At 38.5% G+C, this 24,481-nt stretch overlaps 1 protein-coding gene across 2 annotated transcripts in view; it reads left to right on the top strand.

Annotated features, from left to right (window-relative positions):
* ATAD2 (ATPase family AAA domain containing 2) overlaps positions 1-10,423 on the top strand; it is a 104,263-nt gene extending 93,840 nt beyond the window's left edge. For both annotated transcript variants that reach the window (XM_033202398.1, XM_033202397.1), the window contains 4 exons: positions 768-1,160; positions 3,635-3,768; positions 7,192-7,320; positions 9,089-10,423. In XM_033202398.1, the coding sequence (XP_033058289.1) occupies positions 768-1,160; positions 3,635-3,768; positions 7,192-7,320; positions 9,089-9,130 (698 nt within the window). In that variant the 3' untranslated portion in view covers positions 9,131-10,423. The remainder of the gene's footprint in view (positions 1-767; positions 1,161-3,634; positions 3,769-7,191; positions 7,321-9,088) is intronic.
* Positions 10,424-24,481: the final 14,058 nt, after the last annotated feature.

The raw sequence follows: 24,481 nt of genomic DNA, 5'->3' as shown, positions 1-24,481 counted from the left end.
CGGGTTCACACCATTCTCCTGCGAGTAGCTGGGACTACAGGCGCCCGCTACCATGCCCAGCAAATTTTTTTGTATTTTTAGTAGCGATGGGGTTTCACTGTGTTAGCCAAGATGGTCTCGATCTGACCTCGTGATCCGCCCGCCTCAGCCTCCCAAAGTGCTGGGATTCCTGGCCCGGTTAAAGTGAAATTTTAATGAGCAAGCATACATAAGGGACTTAGAAGAATTCCTAGTATATGCTTGATGCAGTGGGTTACGCCTATAGTTGTAGCTACTCAGGTGGCTGAGGTAGGAGGATCGCTAGAGCCCAGGAGTTTGGGGTTGTAGTGCGCCATGACTGTGCTTGTGTATAGCCATTGCACTCCAGTCTAGGCAATGTAGTAAGATAGTTTCTAGTATATGATAAATGCTCACTCAATAAGTGTAGCCTATTTCAAGTTTGGCCCTTCTTCCAGTCCATTTCTCATACTGCTGCCAAAGTAATGTTTGCAAAATATGCATCAGACAGATCATGTCAGTACCCTCCTTAAAATTATTCAAGATTAAAAGTATTCAAGATAAAATAATTTTTACCATTTTATGATCTGGGCCTTACCCACTTCCTCCACCTTCTCACAGTATGCTCTATTCTTGTTTCTGTATTTTAACCATACAAAACTACTGTGGTTTCTCACTATTTATCCTTTCATATATCAGGGTTTTTCACTCTTTGAATTTTAGAAAATGGTTGAATGTTCTTTCATCATTTTTCTTTAAATTTCTTGAAGCTCAGTTGAAGAGGAAAATTCGCAAAAAGTCAAAATGGTACTTAGGCACCATAAGAAAGCGAAGGAGGATTTCACAGGCAAAGGATGATAGCCAGAATGCCATGGATCACAAAATTGAGAGTGATACAGAGGAAACTCAAGACACAAGTGTAGATCATAATGAGACCGGAAACACAGGAGAGTCTTCAGTGGAAGAAAACGAAAAGCAGCAAAATGCCTCTGAAAGCAAACTGGAATTGAGAAATAATTCAAATACTTGTAATATCGAGAATGAGCTTGAAGACTCTAGGAAGACTACAGTATGTACAGAATTAAGGAGAGAGAAGACTGCTTGCAATGGAGATGCTTCTAGCTCTCAGATAATACATATTTCTGATGAAAATGAAGGAAAAGGTACATCTTTTTCAATTAAAATAATTTACTAATTTTAAAAGATATTTCAAAGTTTCTAAACAATGAATTGCATCTTAGTTTGTTGCTTTTTGCTTGCCTTTTAGAGCACAGATGTTAGTTAATTAGAAAACAATAGCAGTATGTTTACTATTGAGCTAGTAAGGATAGTTACAAGCTGTGGCATCAAACAGACCTAGATTTGAGCCTCCAATTCACTACTTAGTAGCTTGTGACCTTTGGCAAGATACTTAACTTGTTAGTCTGTTTGCTCATCTGCAAAATTGGGGCAGATAGACAGTTGCTTGGTAATGAGATATTTTGAAGATTAAATGTAACAAACTAAAGCATATGATACCCTTTCATTTTTAAGCAAAATAAGAGTCTGCTATGATTCTTGCTGAGTGGCATGAACAACTCTTACCCACCCTGATCATTTTTCTATAACCCTTATTGTAGGTTAAGTTCAATATTTTTTATATTTATTCCACGGATCCTGCTCCGCAAATTTTCTATTTAGAATTGTCCTCATTTGAATCTTCTGGAACCCTTGACAGTAGGTTTGTTTGGATTTTAGAAAAGCCAAACATTATTTAATCATACAAAGAAGCCGGGCACGGTGGCTCAAGCCTGTAATCCCAGCACTTTGGGAGGCCGAGACGGGTGGATCACGAGGTCAGGAGATCGAGAGCATCCTGGGTAACACGGTAAAACCCCGTCTGTATTAAAAAATACAAAAAAACTAGCCAGGCGAGGTGGCGGGCGCCTGTAGTCCCAGTTACTCCAGAGGCGTAAACCCGGGAGGCAGAGCTTGCAGTGAGCTGAGATCCGGCCACCGTACTCCAGCCTGGGCCACAGAGCGAGACTCCGTCTCAAAAAAAAAAAAAAATCATACAAAGCAAAATAGTGGATAGTGGGGCCAAAAATTTATTTTGGTCAAAAATAAGCATTGACTAAGTTAATGGACTTTTTTTTTTTTTTTTTTCCAGTGACTGATACACTGAATGCAAGCCTTTTGCAAGGGCTTCTTTGACATGAGTTCTAAGTGTATTTGAGTAATTAGCAATAGTAGTCTAGGATATACTTTCTAGTGTGAATATTTTAAATGTTAATCTTCTGGCTGTATAATATGTTTTGGTTTGAATCAGATTTGCTTTATTTTTCTTGTATCGTTTTCTTTTTAACAAGAATACTATTTAGCGGTACAGGTACTTGCTTAGATATCAAGAAATCTGGGTTCTTATCCTGGCTTTCACAACAATTAGACGTATATCCTTAGAAAGGTATCTTCACAGCCGGGCACGGTAGCTCACGCCTGTAATCCCAGTCCTTTGGGAGGCTGAGGTGGATGGATCACGAGGTCAGGAGTTCGAGACCAGCCTGGCCAATATGGTGAAACCCCGTCTCTACTAAAAATACAAAAATTAGCTGGGCATGGTAGTACACGCCTGTAGTTCCAGCTGCACCGGAGGCTGAGGCAGGAGAATCACTTGAACCCGGGAGGCGGAGGCAGAGGTTGCAGTGAGCCGAGATCATGCCACTGCACTCCAACCTGGGTGACAAAAAGACTCCATCTCAAAAAAAAAAAAAAGAAAGAAAGAAAAGTCTCTTTACCTCTCCTAGCCTTATTTTTCTCATTTCTCGTTGAGTGTATTCTTCTAAGTCATGGATCAGCAGACTTCTTATTTAAAGAACCAAATGCCAGATAGTTAAATACTTTAGCCTACACAGGGGCCCATACAATCTTGGTCTCTGTGACAACCACTCAACCCTGCTGGGAAAACTACATTGACAGTAGATCAAATTGATGTGGCTGGGTTGGTTGGTTTGTTTTGAGACAGAGTCTTCCTCTGTCATCCAGGCTGGATTTCAGTGGCATGATCTCTGCTCACTGCAACTTCTGCCTCTTGGGCTCAAACAATCCTCCAACCTCAGCCTCCCAAGCAGCTGGGACTATAGGCATGTACCACCATGCGCAGCTAATTTTTTTTTTTTTTTTTAAAGAGACGAGGTTTTTCCATGTTGCCCAGGCTGGTCTTGAACTCCTGGACTCAAGGGATTCACCTGCCTCGGCCTCCCAAAGTGCTGGAATTACAGGCAGGCTGTGTTCTAATAAAACTTAATTTACAGTGATAGGCCAGATTTTGACCATGGATGGTATTTTACAACCCCTGTTCTAGATTATTGAGGTCCCTTCTAGCTTTTCAGTTCTATGTGTCTTGTGCCCAAGTAGAAGACATTCTAACCTGTTGAGACTCCCCTTCAAATACTCAGTATGAAACACACGTCTCAAACTGTCCTTAATTTTTGAGTGTATGAGTGGCGGTATCTCAATCTTACAACAGAACGAGTTAATAAGCCAGAATTGCTGTTTATGTCCTTAGTAAACATGCTCTGTTTAATCTGCCTATTATTATTATTTATTTTAGGCATCATATGTATGGACCAAATAATAATTATTTGATTTTTCATTCTAGAAATGTGTGTTCTGCGAATGACTCGAGCTAGACGTTCCCAGGTAGAACAGCAGCAGCTCATCAGTGTTGAAAAGGCTTTGGCAATTCTTTCTCAGCCGACACCCTCACTTGTTGTGGATCATGAGCGATTAAAAGTATGTAAATTGAAATCATAATGCTTTTACTCTGCAGATTAGTAATCCCCAAACACCGGCTTGTGACTAGTAGCATTCTGGCTACATGGGATTTACATGAAAAAGTAAAACGTTTTTTCCTCCAAGCTTCCCTTTACTGTTCTTCTCCTTCCCCTGTTCCAAATTAAGAATAGGTCAGGCGCGGTGGCTCACGCCTGTAACCCCAGCATTTTGGGAGGCCGAGGTGGGCGGATCACCTGAGGTCAGGAGTTCAAGACCAGCCTGGCCAACAGTGCGGAAACCCTGTTTTTACTAAAAATAAAAAATTAGGCTGGGCGTAGTGACTCATGCCTGCAGTCCCACCCATCTCTACTAAAAGTACAAAAACAAAATTAGCCGGGCATGGTAGCAGGCACCTGTAGTCCCAGCTACTCAGGAGGCTGAGGCAGGAGAACGGCGTGAACCCAGGAGGTGGAGCTTACAGTAAGCCGAGATTGCACCACTGCACTCCAGCCTGGGTGACAGAGTGAGACTCTGTCTCAAAATGAACAAATAAATAATAGATAAAATAAAATAAAAAATTAGTTGGGTGTGGTGGTGGGTACCTGTATTCCCAGCTACTGGGGAGGCTGAGGCAGGAGAATCACTTGAAACCGGAGGCGGAGGTTGCAGTGAGCCAAGATCGTGCCACTGCACTCCAGCCGGGTGACAAGAGCAAAACTCTGTCTAAAAAAGTAAAGAATTATTACTATTATTTTTAAATATAAAAGATTTTTATTTCTTTAAAAAAAAAAAAAATAGACAAAGTCTCACTATGTTGCCCAGTTTGGTCTTGAACTCCTGAGCTCAAGTAATCCTCCCGCCTCAGCCTCCCAAAGTGCTAGGATTATAGGCGTGAGCCACCATGCCTGGCCCAAAATTAAGAATTACATCCAAGGATCCGTGGTAGGAATCAAAGGGAAAATAAAATAGCTAAGTGATTCTTATAGCTGCCATGTTACCTGTTGCCCATTCTTTTCCCCTGCCTATTCCCCTAAATTCAATTTTCAACCTAAGCACTGTAATAAAATGACATCCTAATAGCTAATAATACTTGCCTTTGTTTTTTTGTTGGTTTTTTTGGGGGGGGGTTGTTTTTGTTTTTGTTTTTGTTTTTTTCGGAGTCTCACTGTGTCGCCCAGGCTGGAGTGCAGTGGCCGGATCTCAGCTTACTGCAAGCTCTGCCTCCCGGGTTCACGCCATTCTCCTGCCTCAGCCTCCCGAGTAGCTGGGACTATAGGCGCCCGCCACCTCGCCCAGCTAGTTTTTTTTTTTTGCATTTTTCAGTAGAGACGGGGTTTCACTGTGTTAGCCAGGATAGTCTCGATCTCCTGACCTTGTGATCCGCCCATCTTGGCCTCCCAAAGTGCTGGGATTACAGGCTTGAACCACTGCGCCCAGCCAATACTTGCCTTTGTTAAACTGAACTCTTCTTGCCATATCTGTAACAGTTGACACTATAGATAAGTCTTCTTCCTAAACTATTGTGTCCTTAAATCATCCTTGCCTTCAACTACTTTTGTAAGCGTCTCACGGTTTTTCTGATCATTTGCTCTGTTATTCTTTTTTTTTTTTTTTTTTGAGACGGAGTCTCGCTCTGTCGCCCAGGCTGGAGTGCAGTGGCCGGATCTCAGCTCACTGCAAGCTCCGCCTCCCGGTTTACGCCATTCTCTCGCCTCAGCCTCCCGAGTAGCTGGGACTACAGGCGCCCGCCATCTCGCCCGGCTAATTTTTTGTATTTTTTTAGTAGAGACGGGGTTTCACCGTGTTAGCCAGGATGGTCTCGATCTCCTGACCTCGTGATCCGCCCGTCTCGGCCTCCCAAAGTGCTGGGATTACAGGCTTGAGCCACCGCGCCCGGCCTGCTCTGTTATTCTTTACTTTTGGAATAGCCATCACCTCTGTAAGGGTGATCCTACATCTGGAACTCCACACCCTGACACACCTAAACAACAGTCTTACCTCCTCAGCCAACAACTTGGATGTGTTACAGTTGCCTTAACATATTTGAAATAAGATTGATTTCTTGCCCTTTTCCTTCAAAAGTAAAAACATTTTGCATCTCAATTCCAATTTACCTGTTTTATTTTTGGCCACATTTCAAGTCTGAGAACATTATACATTTATCAAAGATACATTATTTGTAATACAGATAAGAGTTTTGGCATTTTAGAGGGAAATCTGCCCTGTTTAAGTACAAAGTGAACCTGTTAGTACTAATGAACTTAGGAAAGCCTTTCTCTTGAATGTAGCAGAGCTAATAAGAACTCAATGTCTACACTTCTTAGAGAAGGAAGCAGCAATATTCCTGGAGTAGTTTCTCTCAAAAAACTGTAGTCTTTCTGAAAAACTCTGTTAAAAAGTATGTGTGGAACTGAAAGTCCATATAAATCTCATGACAGTAAAATGGTATTCCTAGTGCTGAAACAGGAACTTGTGTGTAAGTTCACCGTGTTATGTTGTTTGGGGTTAAGAGTAGCAATTACTATTCTACTTAATTGTTATAAATTTTACAGCTTTGTTCTGCTCAGTATACATGTATGTCATTCAGAGTCAATTCATTACTGAGACTATTTCAATTTTTACTTCTTCTGATAATATAACCCATCAAAATGGACTATGTAATAGTACAGTATATCCATTAGGCATGCAATAAATAATGGCCTTTTATCAGAGGATATACTTGCTATAGAATAATTTGCATAAAAGATGTAGTTGGAGGTGACTATTTAATGTATTAAATTGCAGTTTTTAACATGCAGTTTTTAACAATGTATTGGTCCCATACATTGTTTTTATGACCATTACCTGTAGCCATTTTAGTTGGTTGTTACTTAACTATAATGGTCTGTTTTTGTTAGTTATGAGGTAATGGCAGCATATTCTGGTAGGGCCAGACTTGAAGAATTACAGAAATCCAGTAAGTCCACCATTTTAGTCATGAGAAAAAAACACTTAGCAGATGGAAATCCTTTTTATATAAGAACCCTGAAGTGGTGAGGTAGTTCACCATTTATGTAGTATCTTTTTTAGTTTCACATAATAAAATTAGTTAAAATGTACTTATACTATCATAAAATCTCCTGCAAAAAAGCTTTGCTTTTCTCCTGTTAATCTAAATTGAGGTTAGTTTTTAATTTGTAGATGCTTATGGCTAGACTTAGAATTGGCAATCCCCTCAGCTCTAGTTTTTAGAATAGGAGTTACTCAAGGTCAAAGCCAGGATTATAGACAGATTTAAGTATATTTAAATGTCAGAGCCACTGCCAGAGGCTGCCCTGTGTCATCAGATGACTTGGTCTGCCCTCTGTCAGGCTTTTAATAATTCCCCAAACCTTCTAAATTAAGTATCTTGTTTGAGGAAGTTTCTCTCTCACACATATTGACACTCATATTTTCTTTTAGAATCTTTTGAAGACTGTTGTTAAAAAAAGTCGAAACTACAACATATTTCAGTTGGAAAATTTATATGCAGTAATCAGCCAGTGTATTTATCGGCATCGCAAAGACTATGATAAAACATCACTTATTGAGGTAAACTCTTGAGTGGAAACTTTTTACAAATGCTCTTATGGTCACATTAATATATCACTTATGTAGGATTGTTGAGGCTTTATTTAATGTGTAAGAAACTGATTGTAAGAACTTAAAGACCATCTTTCTATTTCCAAAATTGATGTCCCATTCCATAAAGATCATTTTTAATATGTGGATTATGAATTGTTTCTAAATGCAAGTGAGTTTAGTATTTTTCCAATCTAGGACTTAGTTTGTGTATTTGTTTATTTATTTAGAGACAGGGTCTCTGTCTCCCAGGCTGGAGTGCAGTGGTGTGATCTCAACTCACTGCAACCTCCACCTCCTGGGTTCAAGCGATCCTCCTGCCTCAGCCTCCTAAGTAGCTGGGACCACAGGCGCCTGCCATCATGCCCAGCGAATTTTTGTGTTTTTTGTAGAGATAAGGTTTTGCTGTGTCACCCACTCTGATCTTGAGCTCCTGAGCTCAAGCCATCCACCCGCCTCAGCCTCCCAAAGTACTGGAATTACAAACATCAGCCACTACACCCAGCCAATAGTTTGTGTCTTTAATAAATAGTGGAACATAAATTATGAATACCCTTTTTGTGTGTGTGTATTAATGAAGAATAATAGCTTCTTTTAAGACTTGTCAGCCAGGCACAGTGGCTCATGCCTGTAATCCTAGCACTTTGGGAAGCCAAGGCGAATGTATTGCTTGAGCCCAGGAGTTCAAGACTAGCCTGGCCAACATGGTGAAACCCCATCTACTAAAACAACAAAAATTAGCCAGATGTGGTGGCGTGCACCCATAGTCCTAGCTACTTGGGTGGCTGAGGCATGAGAATCACTCGAACCTGGGAGGCAAGAGGTTGCAGTGAGCCGAGATCAAGCCACTGCACTCCAGCCTGGACAACAGAGTAAGACTCTGTCTTTAAAAAAAAAGACTTGTGTACTTAATCTTCCTTTATAGTAGGTATTAGAGTGTTAATTATAGTATTATTTATTTTTGAGACAGGATCTTTCTCTGTCACCCAGGCTGGAGTTCAGTGGCAAGAACATAGCTCACTATAACCTGGAACACCTGAGCTCAGGCAATCCTGCCTCAGCTTTCCAAGTAGCTGAGATTATAGGCAAGCGCCACCACACTGGGCTAATTTTTAAATTTCTTATAGAGATGGAGGTTTTGCTATATTGCCTAGGATGGTCCCAAATTCCTAGCTTCAAGCAGTCCTCCCGCCTCAGCCTCTCAAAGTGCTGGCATTAACAGGCAGGAGCCACCATGCCTGGCCTTATTATTTTTAATAACAGATCATTTCACCAGATAGAGTGCTAAATTAAAAAAAAAAAAAAAGATATTACTTACCTATGCATATTATTGGTAACTACAGAATATAAAAATGATACCCATTAGTATATATATAGTATTTAGTATACCTACTAAACTATACTATGTAGTATAATATATATAATATTGATATCTACAAAGTGTAAAATACTAAACTCTTTAACTACATCAGTACCTTGATGAATACTATTTGAATTTAACATAAGATGAATGCACCCCAGACTCATTTCAAAGTTATTTAAATAATGAAGTCCTACAGGTAAAATCAGTTTATGTGGCAGTCTTAAATATTGAACTGAATGTTTATTTTCACTATCAAATATATACATGACTATTAATATTCTTAAGGTTGTTTACTGAAAAAAAACAGTAATGCAATGTTTCTTTAGCTTATTTCATATTGAAACTTAATATTTGCTCTTCCCCCCTTTTATCTAGAAAATGGAGCAAGAGGTAGAAAACTTCAGTTGTTCCAGATGATGATGTCATGGTATTGAGTATTCTTTATATTCAGTTCCTATTTAAGTCATTTTTGTCATGTCCGCCTAATTGATGTAGTATGAAACCCTGCATCTTTAAGGAAAAGATTAAAATAGTAAAATAAAAGTATTTAAACTTTCTTATTTATGTACATATTAAGATAAATGTCATGTGTAAGATAACTGATAAATATTGGAACTTTGCTAGGACAAGATCCTGTAGTAATAGTAATAATAGTTAAAGTTTATCCAATTCTTAATAAAGTTATTTTGTTAACTAATATTTTATGGCACTTGAGTAATTAGCAGCGTTAAATTTTGTTGGTATTAAGCACTTTTAATTTTATCCTTCCTAAAAATAGTTTATTGTATCAGACAAGAAACTTACTTAACCATTGTGTCCTTCCCATCTTTTTTGTCATCTTTGTTTTCTTTAATGCCCTCCTGCCATCTGCCTTGAGATTCCCTTGTCTTTACTGAAAAGCCACAGTGCAAGTCATGATTTGCGGGAGGGCTCTTGAACAACTTCTGGCTGCACCACAATTCTGTACTTGAGTATCACAGTTATTGTTTTTGAGACAAACATTTTTATAATTCTAATTTGGGTTAATAAAGATTTTAAATATTTCTTGGTTTACTTTTGTAATTATATACACAATAAATGTATTAATAACTACCTTGTTAAACACCTTTTAATAGCACAAAGTTTTTATATTTGCAAGCTGTTGATATCTTTCTAAAATTGTGTTTAGGTTATATTCTATTGATACTTTTTATATGCAATTTTATAAATATAAATATTATAATTTTATATTAATGATACCAAAAATACATTTCTTAAGGTTAAAAGCATGCACTTCCATGCATACTTGCTTTTGGGGAGAGTGAGAAGAAGACATTCTAATAATTAGTTTGTAAAATAGCTTCTGTTGGAAACCTTTTGAGGGGAATAAGGAATGGTCATCTAAAATGAGAGATTCTGGATTTTAATGCAGTTCAAAGTTGAGCTGTATTTTTGTTGTTGATTTATCTGGATATTGTTTTTAAAGCCTTCTAAAACCTTCTAAAATTTATCTAAGGTAAATTTGATACCTTAATTAGTAGATACTGTCTTATGTAATGCATAAAGCAGTGCCAGTCACTGAGGACATTTAAATATGTCTATATTTCTGGAGATATACATTCTCATTTTTGTTGGTTTATTATAAATTATTCTTCTAGATGCATCTTTTATAACTAGGATTTCATTTTGTGTGTATAGCTTATGTAATAAATTCTAAAGGTGAAAACTGTCTCTAAAATTTGTTTCTATTTCTTAAGTATTTTAAAACATACCAAAGATAATTCAGAGCACAAGAAGTGTAAAATCTGTTCTTTCATGTATTGCTGTGCAAATTTAAAGTGCTGTTGACATTGGAATGTTTATATGGTGCATGTATTTTAGGTACAAAGACTAAAGTGCTTCCTGAAATGTCTTCTACAGATTTTAGAAGTGTTATGGCTACATTCCTATGTAGAGTTTGAAAACCATGCTGAAATTGCCGTGTTGAATGTTATCTCTCATTTGTTGCTCAAAAGTGCAGTTTAGGCAAGAAAAACAAAAGGAACTCAGAATAGAAAGGGAAAAGTGAAACTCTCTTTATTTACAAATGACATGATTTTATATGTAGGAAATCCTTTTTTGAGACATAGTCTCACTCTGTCACCTAGGCTGGAGTGCAGTGGCATGATCTCGGCTCAGTGCAACCTCTTCTTTCCGGGTTCAAACACTTCTCCCACCTCAGCCTCTTGAGTAGTTGGGACCACAGGCGCATACCACCACGCCCGGCTAATTTTTTATGTAGGAAATCCTAAAGAATCCACAAAAAATCTGTTAGAGGTAATAAAAGAATTCAGCAGGTTGGGTGTGGTGGCACATGCCTGTAATCCCAGAACTTTGGGAGGCCAACATGGGTGGATCACTTGAGCTCAGGAGTTCAAGGCCAGCCTGGACAACATGGTGAAACCCCGTCTCTACAAAAAAAATGCATTCATTAGCTGGGCATGGTGACACACACTTGTAGTCCCAGCTATTCCCTGGTAGGCTGAGGCAGCAGGTCAGAGCTTGAGCCCAGGAGGTCAAAGCTGCAGTGAGCCAAGATTGCATTACTGTACTTCAGCCTGGGTGTCAGAGTGAGACTCTGTCTTTAAAAAAAAAAAAAAAAAAAAAATCAGCAGCGTTACAAGATAGAAAACATACTAAAATCAGTTGTATTTCTATATACTAGCAATGAACAGTCCAAAAGGGAAATTATGAAAGCAATTTTATTTACAATATCTAAAACAGTAAACACTTAGGAATAAATTTAAGCAAGGATATGTAAGAACTTACATACTGATAATTACAAACTGTTGCCAAAAGAAATTAGTAAGACCTAAATAAACAGAAAGACAGTCTGTATTCATGGTTTGGAAGACAATACTGGTAAGATGGCAGTAATCCCCAAAGCAGTCTACAGATTCAATGCAATTTCTATCAAAATCCCAATGGCCTTTTTTTGAAAAATAGGAAAGTAAATCCTAAAAATTATATGGTATTACAAGGTACCCTGAATAGCCCAAAAAATCTTGAAAAAGGAGAGAACTCACTTCCTCCTGACTTTGAAACTTACTACAAAGCTACATATATCAAAGCAGTGTAATACAGGCGTAAGGTTAGACATATGGGTCAATGGAATAGAAAGTCCAGAAATAAACCATTATGTCTATGGTCATTTGATTTTCAACAAGAGTGTCCACATCTATTCAATAGGAAAGAACCATTTCTTCAACAGATGGTGCTGGGACAACTGGATATCCACATGTAAAAGAATGAAGTTAGATCCCTACCTGAGAATAGCTAATGCGTGCTGGGCCTAATACCTAGGTAATGGGTTGATCTGTGCAGCAAACCACCATGGGACACATTTACCTGTGTAACAAACCTGCACATCTTGCACATTTACCCTGGAACTTAAAAGTTGATTTTAAAAAAAAAAAAAAGGATTAAAGACCTAAGTTGAATAGCTAAAAGTAAAATTCTTAGAAGAACACAAGGATATTTTCATGACCTTGAGTTTGGCAATTAGATAAATTGGACTTCATCAAAATTTTAAAATTTTATGCTTCAATAAATAATATAATTAACTCCTAAAACTCAACAACAAAAAGACAACCCAATGGATGTGGATGTTTTTGATGACATTACCAATATTTAGGATACCAGGCAAATATTTTGGAAGATACCTGTTTTGGAATAGTCTAATGTGTTTCTCATGACCAGACCAGGATTGTGGGTTTGGGGAAGGAAGATCACAGAGGCAAAGTGGTCATATCAAGGTTGCATACTAGTGATGTGATTTTTGCATGTTGGTTGACTTTGATCACCAAGTGAAGTAGTATTTCTCAGGTTTCTCCATGGAAAAATTAATCTTTTCTGAACTATACTTCTCTCTTGTGAACTGTACTCTGAAAAGAAGTCACACAATGGACAGCCCACTCTTAAGGAGTGAGGAGTTACACTCTGCCATTTATTTTTAGGCCAGTTCTATCAGTGATCCCTAAAATGTACGCATTGTACAGTTAATTGAGCTGATTTTAGACTTGTGTCTTCTCCCTACTACTCCCACCTTATACACAGAGTATTTTATTGTTCAAAGTAATGTAATTAAGAGAGTGCTCCCTGACATTGAGGAAAAGATTGCCAGCTTGCCTCCTAATACCCATTCTTCCATTCTTTGTAACGAAGTCCCATTTGGAAAATTATGTTTCATGCATTGCAGCAAAATATGGCCACGTGACTAAATTCTAGCCAATGAGATAGGGAAGTTGCACAGTTTCTAGGAAAGCTCTCTGGAAGGGCAAGGATGAGAATACTTTCTGCCTTCTGAGCTTCCTATACACACAGACACATATATATATACATATATACAGTTAAGAAGCATCTCTGTGTGTGTTCATGATAATTTTAGGGATTCTTGAGTGGATCTCTATTACTGATACTGGAATGTAATTCTTAACCAGTAAAAGCATATAAAATAAACTTTTTTTTTTTTTCAACTTTGATTTCCTATAAGCAGCAGATCCTGAGCAAGGTCTTCAGAGACCCTTAAGCATAAAACATACTGTCTCCAATTCTTACATGTACTTATTTCTTTATTGTTAACAGCTTTATTGAGGTATAATTATATATCATAAAATTCACTGATCTTAACAGTACAATTTAGTGATTGTTAGTAAATTTACAGTTGTGCAACTATCAGCATGAATCAGTTTTAGAACATTTCTGTCTCCCCAAAAGAGAGATTTCCAGTCTCTTCCTCGTGCCCATTTGCAGTCAGTCCTCCTACCCCCAACCCCAGGCATTCCCTAACCTACTTTCTGTCTCTGTAGATTTGCATTTTCTGGACATTTCATGTAAATGAAATTATAGTCTTTTACATCTGGATTCTTTCACTTAACATGTTTTGAAATTCATCAGTGTTGTAGCATGTATCAGTAATTTGTTGTATTGTGGAACAGTATTTCATTGTATGGATATGCCCTTTTGCCTACTCATCCACAGTTAATGGACATTTGGATTGCCTCACATTTTGGCTAATATGAATAGTACTGCTGTGAACATTTACATGCATGTGTGACTCATGTTTTCATTTCTCTTGGATAGATACCTGGGACTAGAATTGCAGAATTATATGGTAAATTTGTGATTATCTTAAACTGCTCTCCAAAGAGGCTGCTCCATTTTACATTTCCATTGGCACTATATGAGGGTTCCAGCTTGTCCACATTCTTACCACCTTTGTTATCATCTGTCCTGTTTTTGTTGTTTGCCTTTTTGTGTGTGTGTGTGTGTGAGACAGAGTCTTGCTCTAACACCCAGGCTGGAGTGCAGTGGTGCAATCTTAGCTCATTGCAACCTCCGCCTCCTGGGTTCAAGCATTTCTCCTGCTTCGGCCTCCTGAGTAGCTGATACCACAGGCTCTCACCACCATGCCCAGCTAATTTGTGTATTTTTACTAGAGACAGGGTTTCGCCATGTTTGTCAGGCTGGTCTCGAACTCCTTGCCTCAAGTGATCCTCCTGCCTCAGCCTCCCAAAGTGCTGGGGTTACAAGGCATGAGCCACCAGGCCTGGCCTTGTTGTCTGCTTTTAATAACCATGCAGGTGGGTACAAAGTGGTACTCTTTGTGGTACCCATTAGAGTACTCATTGCTCTAATGATTAATGATGTTGAGAACATTTTTCATGTACTTATTAGCCATTCGTATATCATCTTTGTTGAAATGGCCTTTTGAATATTTTAACCATTTTTTAATTGTTTCCTTATTATTGAGTTATGAGAGTTCTTTATATATTCACTTATTTTCAAGAGAGTTGCCACGGCAGTTGGGAAAGAATAGTTATTTTTTAACAAATGGTGCTGGATTAATTGGATATTCACATGCAAAAAGGGGAAAAAAAAGGTGAAGGTGAAATTAGATCCTTACCTCACACTGCATAAAACATTAACTCAAAATAGATCAGAGACCTGTCTATAAAAGCTAAAAGTATAAAACTTTTAGAAGAGAAGGTAAGAGAAAATCATCATGATCTTTCTTTTTCTTTTCTTTTTTTTTTTTTTTTTTGAGACAGAGTTTTGCTCTTGTCGCCCAGTCTGGAGTGCAATGGTGCGATCTCAGCTCACTGCAACCCCCATCTCCCAGGTTCAAGTGAGTCTCCTGCCTCAGCCTCCCAAGTAGCTGGGATTACAGACATGTGCCACCATGCCCAGCTAATTTTTTTGTATTTTTAGTAGAGACAGGATTTCTCCATGTTGGTCAGGCTGGTCTCGAACTCTTGACCTCAGGTGATCCGCCCACCTCGGCCTCCCCAGAGTGCTGGGATTACAGGCATGAGCCACTGCACCCAGCCGATTTTTCTTTTTTCTATAGCTTCATATTTGAAGTAACACATCATGATCTTAAGTTAGGCAGAAAGTTCTTAGATATACTAAAATCACAATCCATTAAAAAAAATGATCAATTGGACTTCATCAAAATTAAAACCATTTGCACTCTATCGGTATTTTCTGTATATATATAGATGGTCCTCGGCAATGACATTAAAAGAGAAAAGTTGCCAGTTTCAGCTATTACTTGATTACAGTTGGAAATACCTGGATTTTCAGGTAATGTAGGGATGCTGTCGAGGCAGAAGAGAATAGTTTTTTGAGACGGAGTCTCGCTCTGTCACCCAGGCTGAAGTGCAGTGGCACAATCTCAGCTCACTGCAAACTTCACCTCCCTGTTCAAGCTATTTTCCTGCCTCAGCTTCTCAAGTAGCTGGGATTACAGGTGTGTGCCACCACACCTGGCTAATTTTTGTATTTTTAGTAGAGATAGGGTTTAACCATGTTGGCCAGGCTGGTCTCAAACTCCTGACCTCAGGTGATCCCCCCACCTCGGCCTCTTAAAAGTGCTGGGATTACAGGCGTGAGCCACCGCACCCAGCTCAGAAGAGTGTTTTTACAGTCCGTATTTTGCACATAACCTTTCTAGAAAGCTGAGAAATGACCCTCTCCCCTACTCCCAAAGATATCTTTGTCCTAATCCCTGAAAACTGTGAGTGTTACATTATATGGCAAAACAAAAAAGAAGGGTTTCTTTTAGATTTTGAGATCTTGAAATGGGAGATTATCCTGGATTATTCTTTGGGCCCCAGATCAATCACATGTATCCTTATAAAAGAGTAGAGGGCGATTTTACACAGAAGGGAGAAGGCTGTGAAACCAGAGACTGCAGCCACAAGCCAAGGTAATGTCAGCAACCAGCCACCAGAAGCTGAAGAAGCACACAACATTCTTTGCTAGATCCTCCAGAGTTGTGCAGCCCTGTGAATCCCTAGATTTTGGCCTAATGATACTGATTTCAGATTTCTGCCTCCAGAACTGTGAAAGAATTTTTTAAACCACCAAGATTGTGGTAACTTGTTAATAACATTTACAGAAAACTAATACAACCTTATACCAACACAAAATTGCCATTTTATAAACAATGCCTTTTCTTGCACATGTATCCCAGAACTTAAAGTATAATTTTAAAAAATAATAATAAAAGAAAATGCCTTTTCTCTCCTCAGGGCTTTTGTTCAGGCTATATCCTCTGCCAGCAATAATTTTTCTCACCCACCCTCAATTCTCCTTTCACTTGACTACTTTAGGCATCAGAGATGGTCCAGGAAGATCTTAATTCCCCAGGCTAAGTTAGGACCTTCTTCTAATTTCGCATAGCTTCCTGTATAAGTCCCCTCCACTTTTAAATTTAACTTCAAGTATACAGAATTAATCAGCTTGCATCATGACACACTCATCATTGATTCATGCATGCCCCACCTTTTGAAAGTTTATTTTTTAAAATAATAAGTGCCCATAAAACCTGTTTCTCAAAAGAACCTAACCAAATCACCTATTGGACACATTAACCCGTTACCACCCACTGTAATTATAATCCTCAATCACTCATCATTCTTTGCTTTCTATTGTGTGTATTTTATTGCATCTGTGTGTTCCTACAAATCACGTTTTAAGTATCAGATTTTTACCATAGTGGTATTATGCTACTGCATGTATGATATCTTCTGGAGCTTCCTTTTTTCACATAATGTTATTGCTAAAATTTTTTATAGGATTACATATTGTACATCATTTGACTGCTATATAATCCATTTTGTGAGTAAACCACAGTTTGTTTATCAATCCACTTTACCGTGGGGCATTTAGAGTTTTTCCAGGTTTTGATGATTATAAACTGTTCTAAGGACATTCTTGCACCTTCTGTCTGTTGTACGTGTTGTGCTAGAGATCCACTTAGGCATTAGGAAACACCATACTGAAGATAAAATAAGGAAAGATTATGGGTGTAGGGGAATGTCAAGTAGTAACTTGGCCCTAGTTACCTTTCCTAGGCTGTAATGGATGAGGAGTGGCTGTTGAAACCCAAAGGAAGTTGTGTGTAGTCTGCCACCTTGAGAAAAGCAGTGATCTGCAGTTACAGCGTGGAGTCAGCCCCAGGCAACATTACGTCACAGAGGGAACCAGGAAAACAAGTGCTCTGACTTCACAGCTTACACACAATTTGTTGGAGTCAGAGTGGGGAGAAAGGACCCTGTCCTCCAAATATCAGGGATCTGTGCTCTGATTGCTGCTCCTGATTACACAGGTGCAGATGAAGGTGGACGGCCTTTGTTTCACTTCCCTCCAATGTTGCAAGTCTTTTTCCTGTGACTCTCGGGATATTTAATTACCCTGGTCAGTACAGTAATTGCTGTCTTTGCCAGTTGGTTCGGTGGCATGGGGACCTAAAAGAGGCCAATCAGTTGGAACCATGATCATGTTCTCTGGTGAGAGTTTCTTCCTTGAGCACTAAGATAAGATTCTAAAGTCTCTGATCTCAAGGTCTCAGGAATGGGAAGCAAAAATTCCAGTGGGTTATTAAATGCAGTGGTGAGAGGGGACACAAGTTATCTCTACCCTTACCTTTCTATTGCATTTTGGAATGTGAGGGAGATGGCATAAAATACTGCTGGTTAACATATATACTGCAAAGTTTCTGGAAAGATAGTGGAGTGGGAAACACCAGGAATTTGTCTTCCCACCTAGAAGACAAATGTACTGGCAAAATCAGTCTGATGTTACTATTTTGGAATTCTAGGGTCTGTTGAAGGCTTGCAACTTCCAGGGGAAGGCTTGGACACTAAATTGTGGTTAATTCAGTCAATTTCAGTTTTTTTTTTTTTTTTTTTTTGGGACGGAGTCTCACTCTGTCGCCAGGGCAGGAGTGCAGTGGCCGGATCTCAGCTCACTGCAAGCTCCGCCTCCCGGGTTCCCGCCATTCTCCTGCCTCAGCCTCCCGAGTAGCTGGGACTACAGGCGCCCGCCACGTCGCCCGGCTAGTTTTTTGTATTTTTTAGTAGAGACGGGGTTTCACAGTGTTAGCCAGGATGGTGTCGATCTCCTGACCTCGTGATCCGCCCGTCTCGGCCTCCCAAAGTGCTGGGATTACAGGCTTGAGCCACCGCGCCCGGCCTAATTTCAGCTTTTAGCACAGTAGTAGTTACCCACACTCAGCCCTGTGACAGGCAGCTGTGCGCGTGTTCCTGCAGCAGCTTACACACAATTTGTTGGAGTCAGAGTGGGGAGAAAGGACCCTGTCCTCCAAATATCAGGGATCTGTGCTCTGATTGCTGCTCCTGATTACACAGGTGCAGATGAAGGTGGACGGCCTTTGTTTCACTTCCCTCCAATGTTGCAAGTCTTTTTCTTGTGGCTCTGGGGGTATTTAAAAGGCTGGCACCCTTTTTCCCTTTTGGGAGCCAGACATTAAGACTAGACCATTCAAAAACAACTGTATATATTGTCAGATGTGGTGGCTCATGCCTATAATCCCAGATCCTTGAGAGACCAAGGAGGGAGGATCACTTGAGCCCAGGAGTTTGAGACTGCAGTAAGACATGATTGTGCCACTGCACTCCAACCTGGGTAACACAGACCTTGTCTAAAAAAAAAGTGAAGAGGAAAGCCTCAACAACTGCATATGCAGGGAAAATTAGAAAGTGACTGCATGCTCAAAGAGAGGCTCAGAAAAGCTGAAAAGATCTTAAGTTTACAGCTCAGACTGATTCTTGGCACAGAGACAAAAATTAAAAAAAAAAAAAGCAAAAACAATAACAAAAACAGCAAGCCCTGGGGAAAGGGAAGAATCTGATTTCCAGAGTTAATACAGTAATGTATTTAAATGTTCACTTTCCAACAACAACAAAAAAATCACAAGGCTTACAAAGAAACAGGAAAGTACGGTCCATTTAAAGTAAAAAATAATAATAATAATCAGCAAAAACTTTCTGAAAAAGACCTGATGGCAGATAAACCAGGCGAAGACTCTTTTAAAAACTTTTATACTAAGAGACATGTAGTATGAAGAAAAAAAACTGTCTTAAAGAGCTCAAAGAACTAAAGGAAAATGTGGAGAAAGTAAAGAAAACTGTGCTATTTATTTTATTGCTTTTACTATTATTAATAAAAAGACTACAAAGAAATCAGAAATTCTGGAGCTGAAAAGTGTAATAACTAAAATGACAAATTTAGTAAAGAGATTTAAAAGCATAGTTGAACAGAAATCTGCAGAAGAAGAGTCAGCAAATTTGAAGATAGGATACTGGGAAGTACCGAGTCCGAGGAACAGAAAAAAAAAATTGAAAAAAAAAGTGAACGGAGCTTAAAGAACCTGTGGAACACAATAAAGTAGACTAACATACACACTGTGGGAGTTCCATAAGGGGAAGAAAGAAAGCAGCAGAGATAGTTGGAGAAATAATGGCTGAAAACCTCCCAAATTTGATGAAAGACATGAATATAAACATCCAAGAAATTCAGTCTCCAAGTAAGATTATCTGAAGGAGATCCACACCAAGACACATAATCAAACTTTTGAAAGGCAAAAGAATCTTGAAAGCAGCAAGAGAGAGGCAACTCATCACATAAGAAGGATACCTCATGGGATTATCAACAAATTTCTCATCAGAAACATTGGAATATCAAAGGCAGTTAGCTAAAATGCTAAAAAACAAAAATCAAATAAAAAACTGTCAACCAAAGATCTTATATCTGGCAAAAGCTGTCCTACAAAAATGAGGGAGAAATTAAGACATTTTAAGATAAACAGAAGTTGAAGGAGTATGTTACCACTAGGCTTGCCTTGCAAGAACTGTCAAGGGACTCCTGCAGAGTGAAATGTCAAAAAATACTAGACAGTAACTTGAACTTGTATGAAGAAATAGATATCTGAATAATGGTAAATACATAGGTGAATATAAAAGCTAGTAGTATTATTACAGTAATGGCTTGTAACTGCACTTTTTGTTTTCTACATTATTTGAGAGACTAATATATATTTAAAAACAATTAGTACTGGGCTGGGCACCATGGCTCATGCCTGTAATCCCAGCACTTTGGGAGGCCAAAGCAGGCGAATCACCTGAAGTCTGGAGTTCAAGACCAGCCTGATCAACATGGAGAAACCCCATCTCTACTAAAAATACAAAATTAGCTGGGCATGGTGGTGCATGCCTGTAATCCTAGCTACTTGGGAGGCTGAGGAAGGAGAATCGCTTGAACCCAGGAGGTGGAGGTTGCAGTGAGACAATATCGCGCCACTGCACTCCAGCCTGGGTGACAGTGCGAGACTCCATCTCAAAAAAAAAAAAAAAGAGGAAAACACATGTTTGCTGTTTAAGCCATTATGTCTTGGGTGGTTTGTTAAGCAGCACTAGCACAAAATAATTATTAGTATTTAACAGTAGTGTTGCTATAACTTTGGTTTGTAACTCCGCTTAATTTTATTTATTTATTTTTTGAGACAAGAGTCTCACTGCATCACCCACTCACCCAGGCTCAAAGTGCAGTGGTGCAATCTTAGTTCACTGCAACCTCCACCTCCCAGGTTGAAAAAAAAAAAAAAAGGAAAGTAATTCATTTAAAATAATTATTTGTTTATGTTTTTGGAGAAATGATTTATATGGATGTAGTTTTGTGACATTAACAACTTAAAGGATTGGGGATGGAGCTGTAAAAGAGGGTTTTGGTATATTACTGAAATTAAGGTGGTATGAATTCCAATTTGAGCATTATAAACTTGGTAATACCATGGTAAACACAAAGAAAATCGTTATAGAATAGGCACAAAAAGAAATAGGAAAGGAATGTAAACATTTCACAGCAAAATCAACTAAACACAAAAACAGTAATGCAGGAAAATAAAGGCAAAAGATGATAAGGCATACAACAGGGATGAAGCAAAATGACAGTATAAAGTAATTTATAATGACTTTAAATGTAAATGAGTTAAACTCTCCAGTCAAAATATAGAGATTGACGAAATGGATAAAAACTCATGATTCAACTATATGCTGTCTACAGGAGACTCACTTTAGGTCCAGACACAAATAGGTTGAAAGTGAAAGGGTAGCAAAAAATGTTTCATGCAAATGGTAACCAAAAGAAAAGCAGGGTGACTATAAGACAAACTAGATTTTAGTTTTAAAAAGTTTACGAGAAATAAACTCACAGAATGCATTCAATAAATGTTTCTCCTTACATCCATCTGTTCTCCTCCAACCCTGCTTTTGTCTGTCCTCTCCTTTTGTCTGTTAGTCTCTCACTTAATTTTTCTCTTTAATGAAAACTATACCTAACTTTTGGTTATCTATGCTGATGGAAAGCAGGTGAACAGGAAGATCTTAAATGTGTAAATTATTCAAAAGACTCTTTAAGGAACAAGAAAAGTTTACAGACCAAAGAAATGACTTTTATTAATAAAGGTTCAATACAGCAGGAAGATAGAAACATTATAACCATCACACACACATAATGACAGTCCATCAGAATATATCAAGCAAAAATTGACAGAATTGAAGAAAGAAAATAGATGATTCTACAATGACATTTGGAGACTTCAATACCCCACTCTCAATAATGGATACAACAACCACACAGAAGATAAGCAAATAAATAGAAACCAACTAATGTAAGAGTCATATACAGAATGTTCTACCCAACAACAGCATACACATTCTTCTCAAGTGCAACATGGGACATCTTCCAGGATACACCATATTTCACAATTTAAGTCTGAATACATGTAAAAAGATACAAAGTATCTTCTCCGATCACATTAGGATGAAATTAGAAATTACTAATAGAAGTAAAACTGGAAAATTCACAACTTGTGAAATTAAACAACACACTCTTAACCAATGGATCAGAGAAAACATCATAAGGGGAATTAGAAAATAGAGACAAGTGAAGATGCAAACAACATATCAAAGCTTATGTGACACAGTGAAGCAGTGCTAAGGGGGTACTTTATGACTATAAACAATATCTATTGAAAAACAAGAAAGATCTCATATCAATAAACTAGCTTTACAACTTAAAGAACTAGAAGAAAAAGAGCAAACAACCAAAAGCTAACAGAAAGAAAGAAATATTAAAGATTAGAGCAGAGAAAAACAACATAAGGAATAGAAAAACAACAGAGAAAATTAATGAAACTAACCATCGGTTCTTTGAAACAATTCAATCAACAAAGTTTTAGCTGGATGGACTAGGAAAAGATGAGAGAAGACACATTACTAAAGTCAGAAATCAGGCCAGGCATGGTAGCTCACGCCTCTAATACCACTTTGGGAGGCCAAGACAGGTGGATCACTTGAGGTCAGGAGTTCGAGACCAGCCTGACCAACATGGTGAAACCCTGTCTCTACTAAAAATACAAAAATTAGCCAGGTGTGGTGGTGGGTACCTGTAATCCCAACTACTCAGGAGGCTGAGGCAGGAGAATTGCTTGAACCTGGGAGGTGGAGGTTACATTGAGATGAGATTGGACCGCTGCACTCCAGCCTGGAAGACAAAATGAAACTCCATCTCAAAAATAAATAAATAAATACATAAATAAATGAAATAAAGTCAGAAATGAAAATGGGGACATTACTACTGATGTTACAGAAATATAAAGGATTATAATAGTACTGTGAGCAATTATATGCCAACAAGTTGGATACTCTAGATGAAAAGGACATATTTATAGAAACACAAAACCTACCAACACTAAATCACAGAGAAATAGAAAATCTGAATAGATCAATAACAGAGATTGAATTTGTAATCAAAAATTTCCTGACAAAGAAAAACCCTGGACATGATGGCTTCACCAGCGAATTCTAGCAAACATTTAAAGAACTATACTAATCCTCAAATTTTCTAAAAAAAATTTTTAAAGAAGGAACACTTTCTAACTCATTCTGTAGCCAGAATTGTCCTGATACCAAATCCAAAGACAGTACAAAGAAACTACAGACAAATATTTGTAGTTTTCTTTAGTATCCTTTACAAACACTGATGTAAAAATCCTCCACGAAATATTAGCAAACTGAATTCAGCAGCATATTAAAAGGATTGTAGGCCAGGCGTGTGGCTCACTCCCATAATCCCAGCACTTTGGGAGGCCAAGGTGGGTGGATCACTTGTGATCAGGAGTTTGAGACCAGCCTGGCCAACATGGTGAAACCCCATCTCCATTAAAAATACAAAAAATTAGCTGGGCGTGGTGGCTCACACCTGTAATCCCAGCTACTTGGGAGGCTGAGGCAGGAGATTCATTTGAACTCGGGAGGTGGAGGTTGCAGTAAGCCAAGATCATGCCACTGCACTCCAGTCGGGGCGACAGAGTGAGACTCCATATCAATTTTTTAAGAAAAAGGATTTTACACCATGACCAAGTAAGATGTATTCCTGGAATGCAAGGATGATTCAACATATAAAAATTGATCAATGTATATGCTAAATGAGCAGAATGAAGGGGAAAAAACACATGATCATCTCAGTTGATTCAGAAAAAAAGCATTTGACAAAATTCAGCACACTTTTATTATAAAAACACTCAACAAACTTGAATAGAAGGAAACTACCTCAACATAAAGCTATATATGAAAAACCCACAGTAAATATCATACCCAATGGTGAAAGACTGAAAGCTTTTCCTCAAAGATCAGGGAGAAGACAAGGAAGCCCACTTTTGCAACTTCTATTCAATGTAGTACTAGAGGTTCTAGTCAGAGCTTTTAGGAAAAAACACAAAAAGCATTTATGTTGGAAAGGAAGAAGTAAAACTATCTGTTTGCAGATAGACCTTATAAGTAGAAAAAAACAAAGATTACATGCACATACACATGCCAAAGAAAAAACTGTTAAGAGCTAGTAAGTGAATTCAGCAAAGTAGCAGGTTACAAAGTGAACACACAAAATCAGCTGCATTTCTAAACACAATGATCAATCTGAAAATGAAATTGCAAGAACAATTCCATTTACAATAGCAACAAAAAGAATAAAATATTTAATAATTAACTGAACCAAGGAGGTGAAAGACTTGTACGATGAAAACTACAAACCATTGGTGAAAGCAGTTAGTGAAGACATATATAAATTGAGGCCGGGCGCGGTGGCTCAAGCCTGTAATCCCAGCACTTTGGGAGGCTGAGACGGGCGGATCACGAGGTCAGGAGATCGAGACCATCCTGGCTAACATGGTGAAACCCCGTCTCTACTAAAAATACAAAAACTAGCTGGGCGAGGTGGCGGGCGCCTGTAGTCCCAGCTACTCGGGAGGCTGAGGCAGGAGAATGGCGTAAACCCGGGAGGCGGAGCTTGCAGTGAGCTGAGATCTGGCCACTGCACTCCAGTCCAGGCGAGACTCCGCCTCAAAATAAATAAATAAATAAATAAATAAATAAATAAATAAAT

This window comes from Trachypithecus francoisi, unplaced genomic scaffold, assembly GCF_009764315.1.
Source record: "Trachypithecus francoisi isolate TF-2019V2 unplaced genomic scaffold, Tfra_2.0 Lachesis_group7, whole genome shotgun sequence".
NCBI lineage: Eukaryota > Metazoa > Chordata > Mammalia > Primates > Cercopithecidae > Trachypithecus > Trachypithecus francoisi.
The sequence above is the reverse complement of the archived record's forward strand: the minus strand, read 5'-3'. Positions and strand labels throughout refer to the sequence as shown.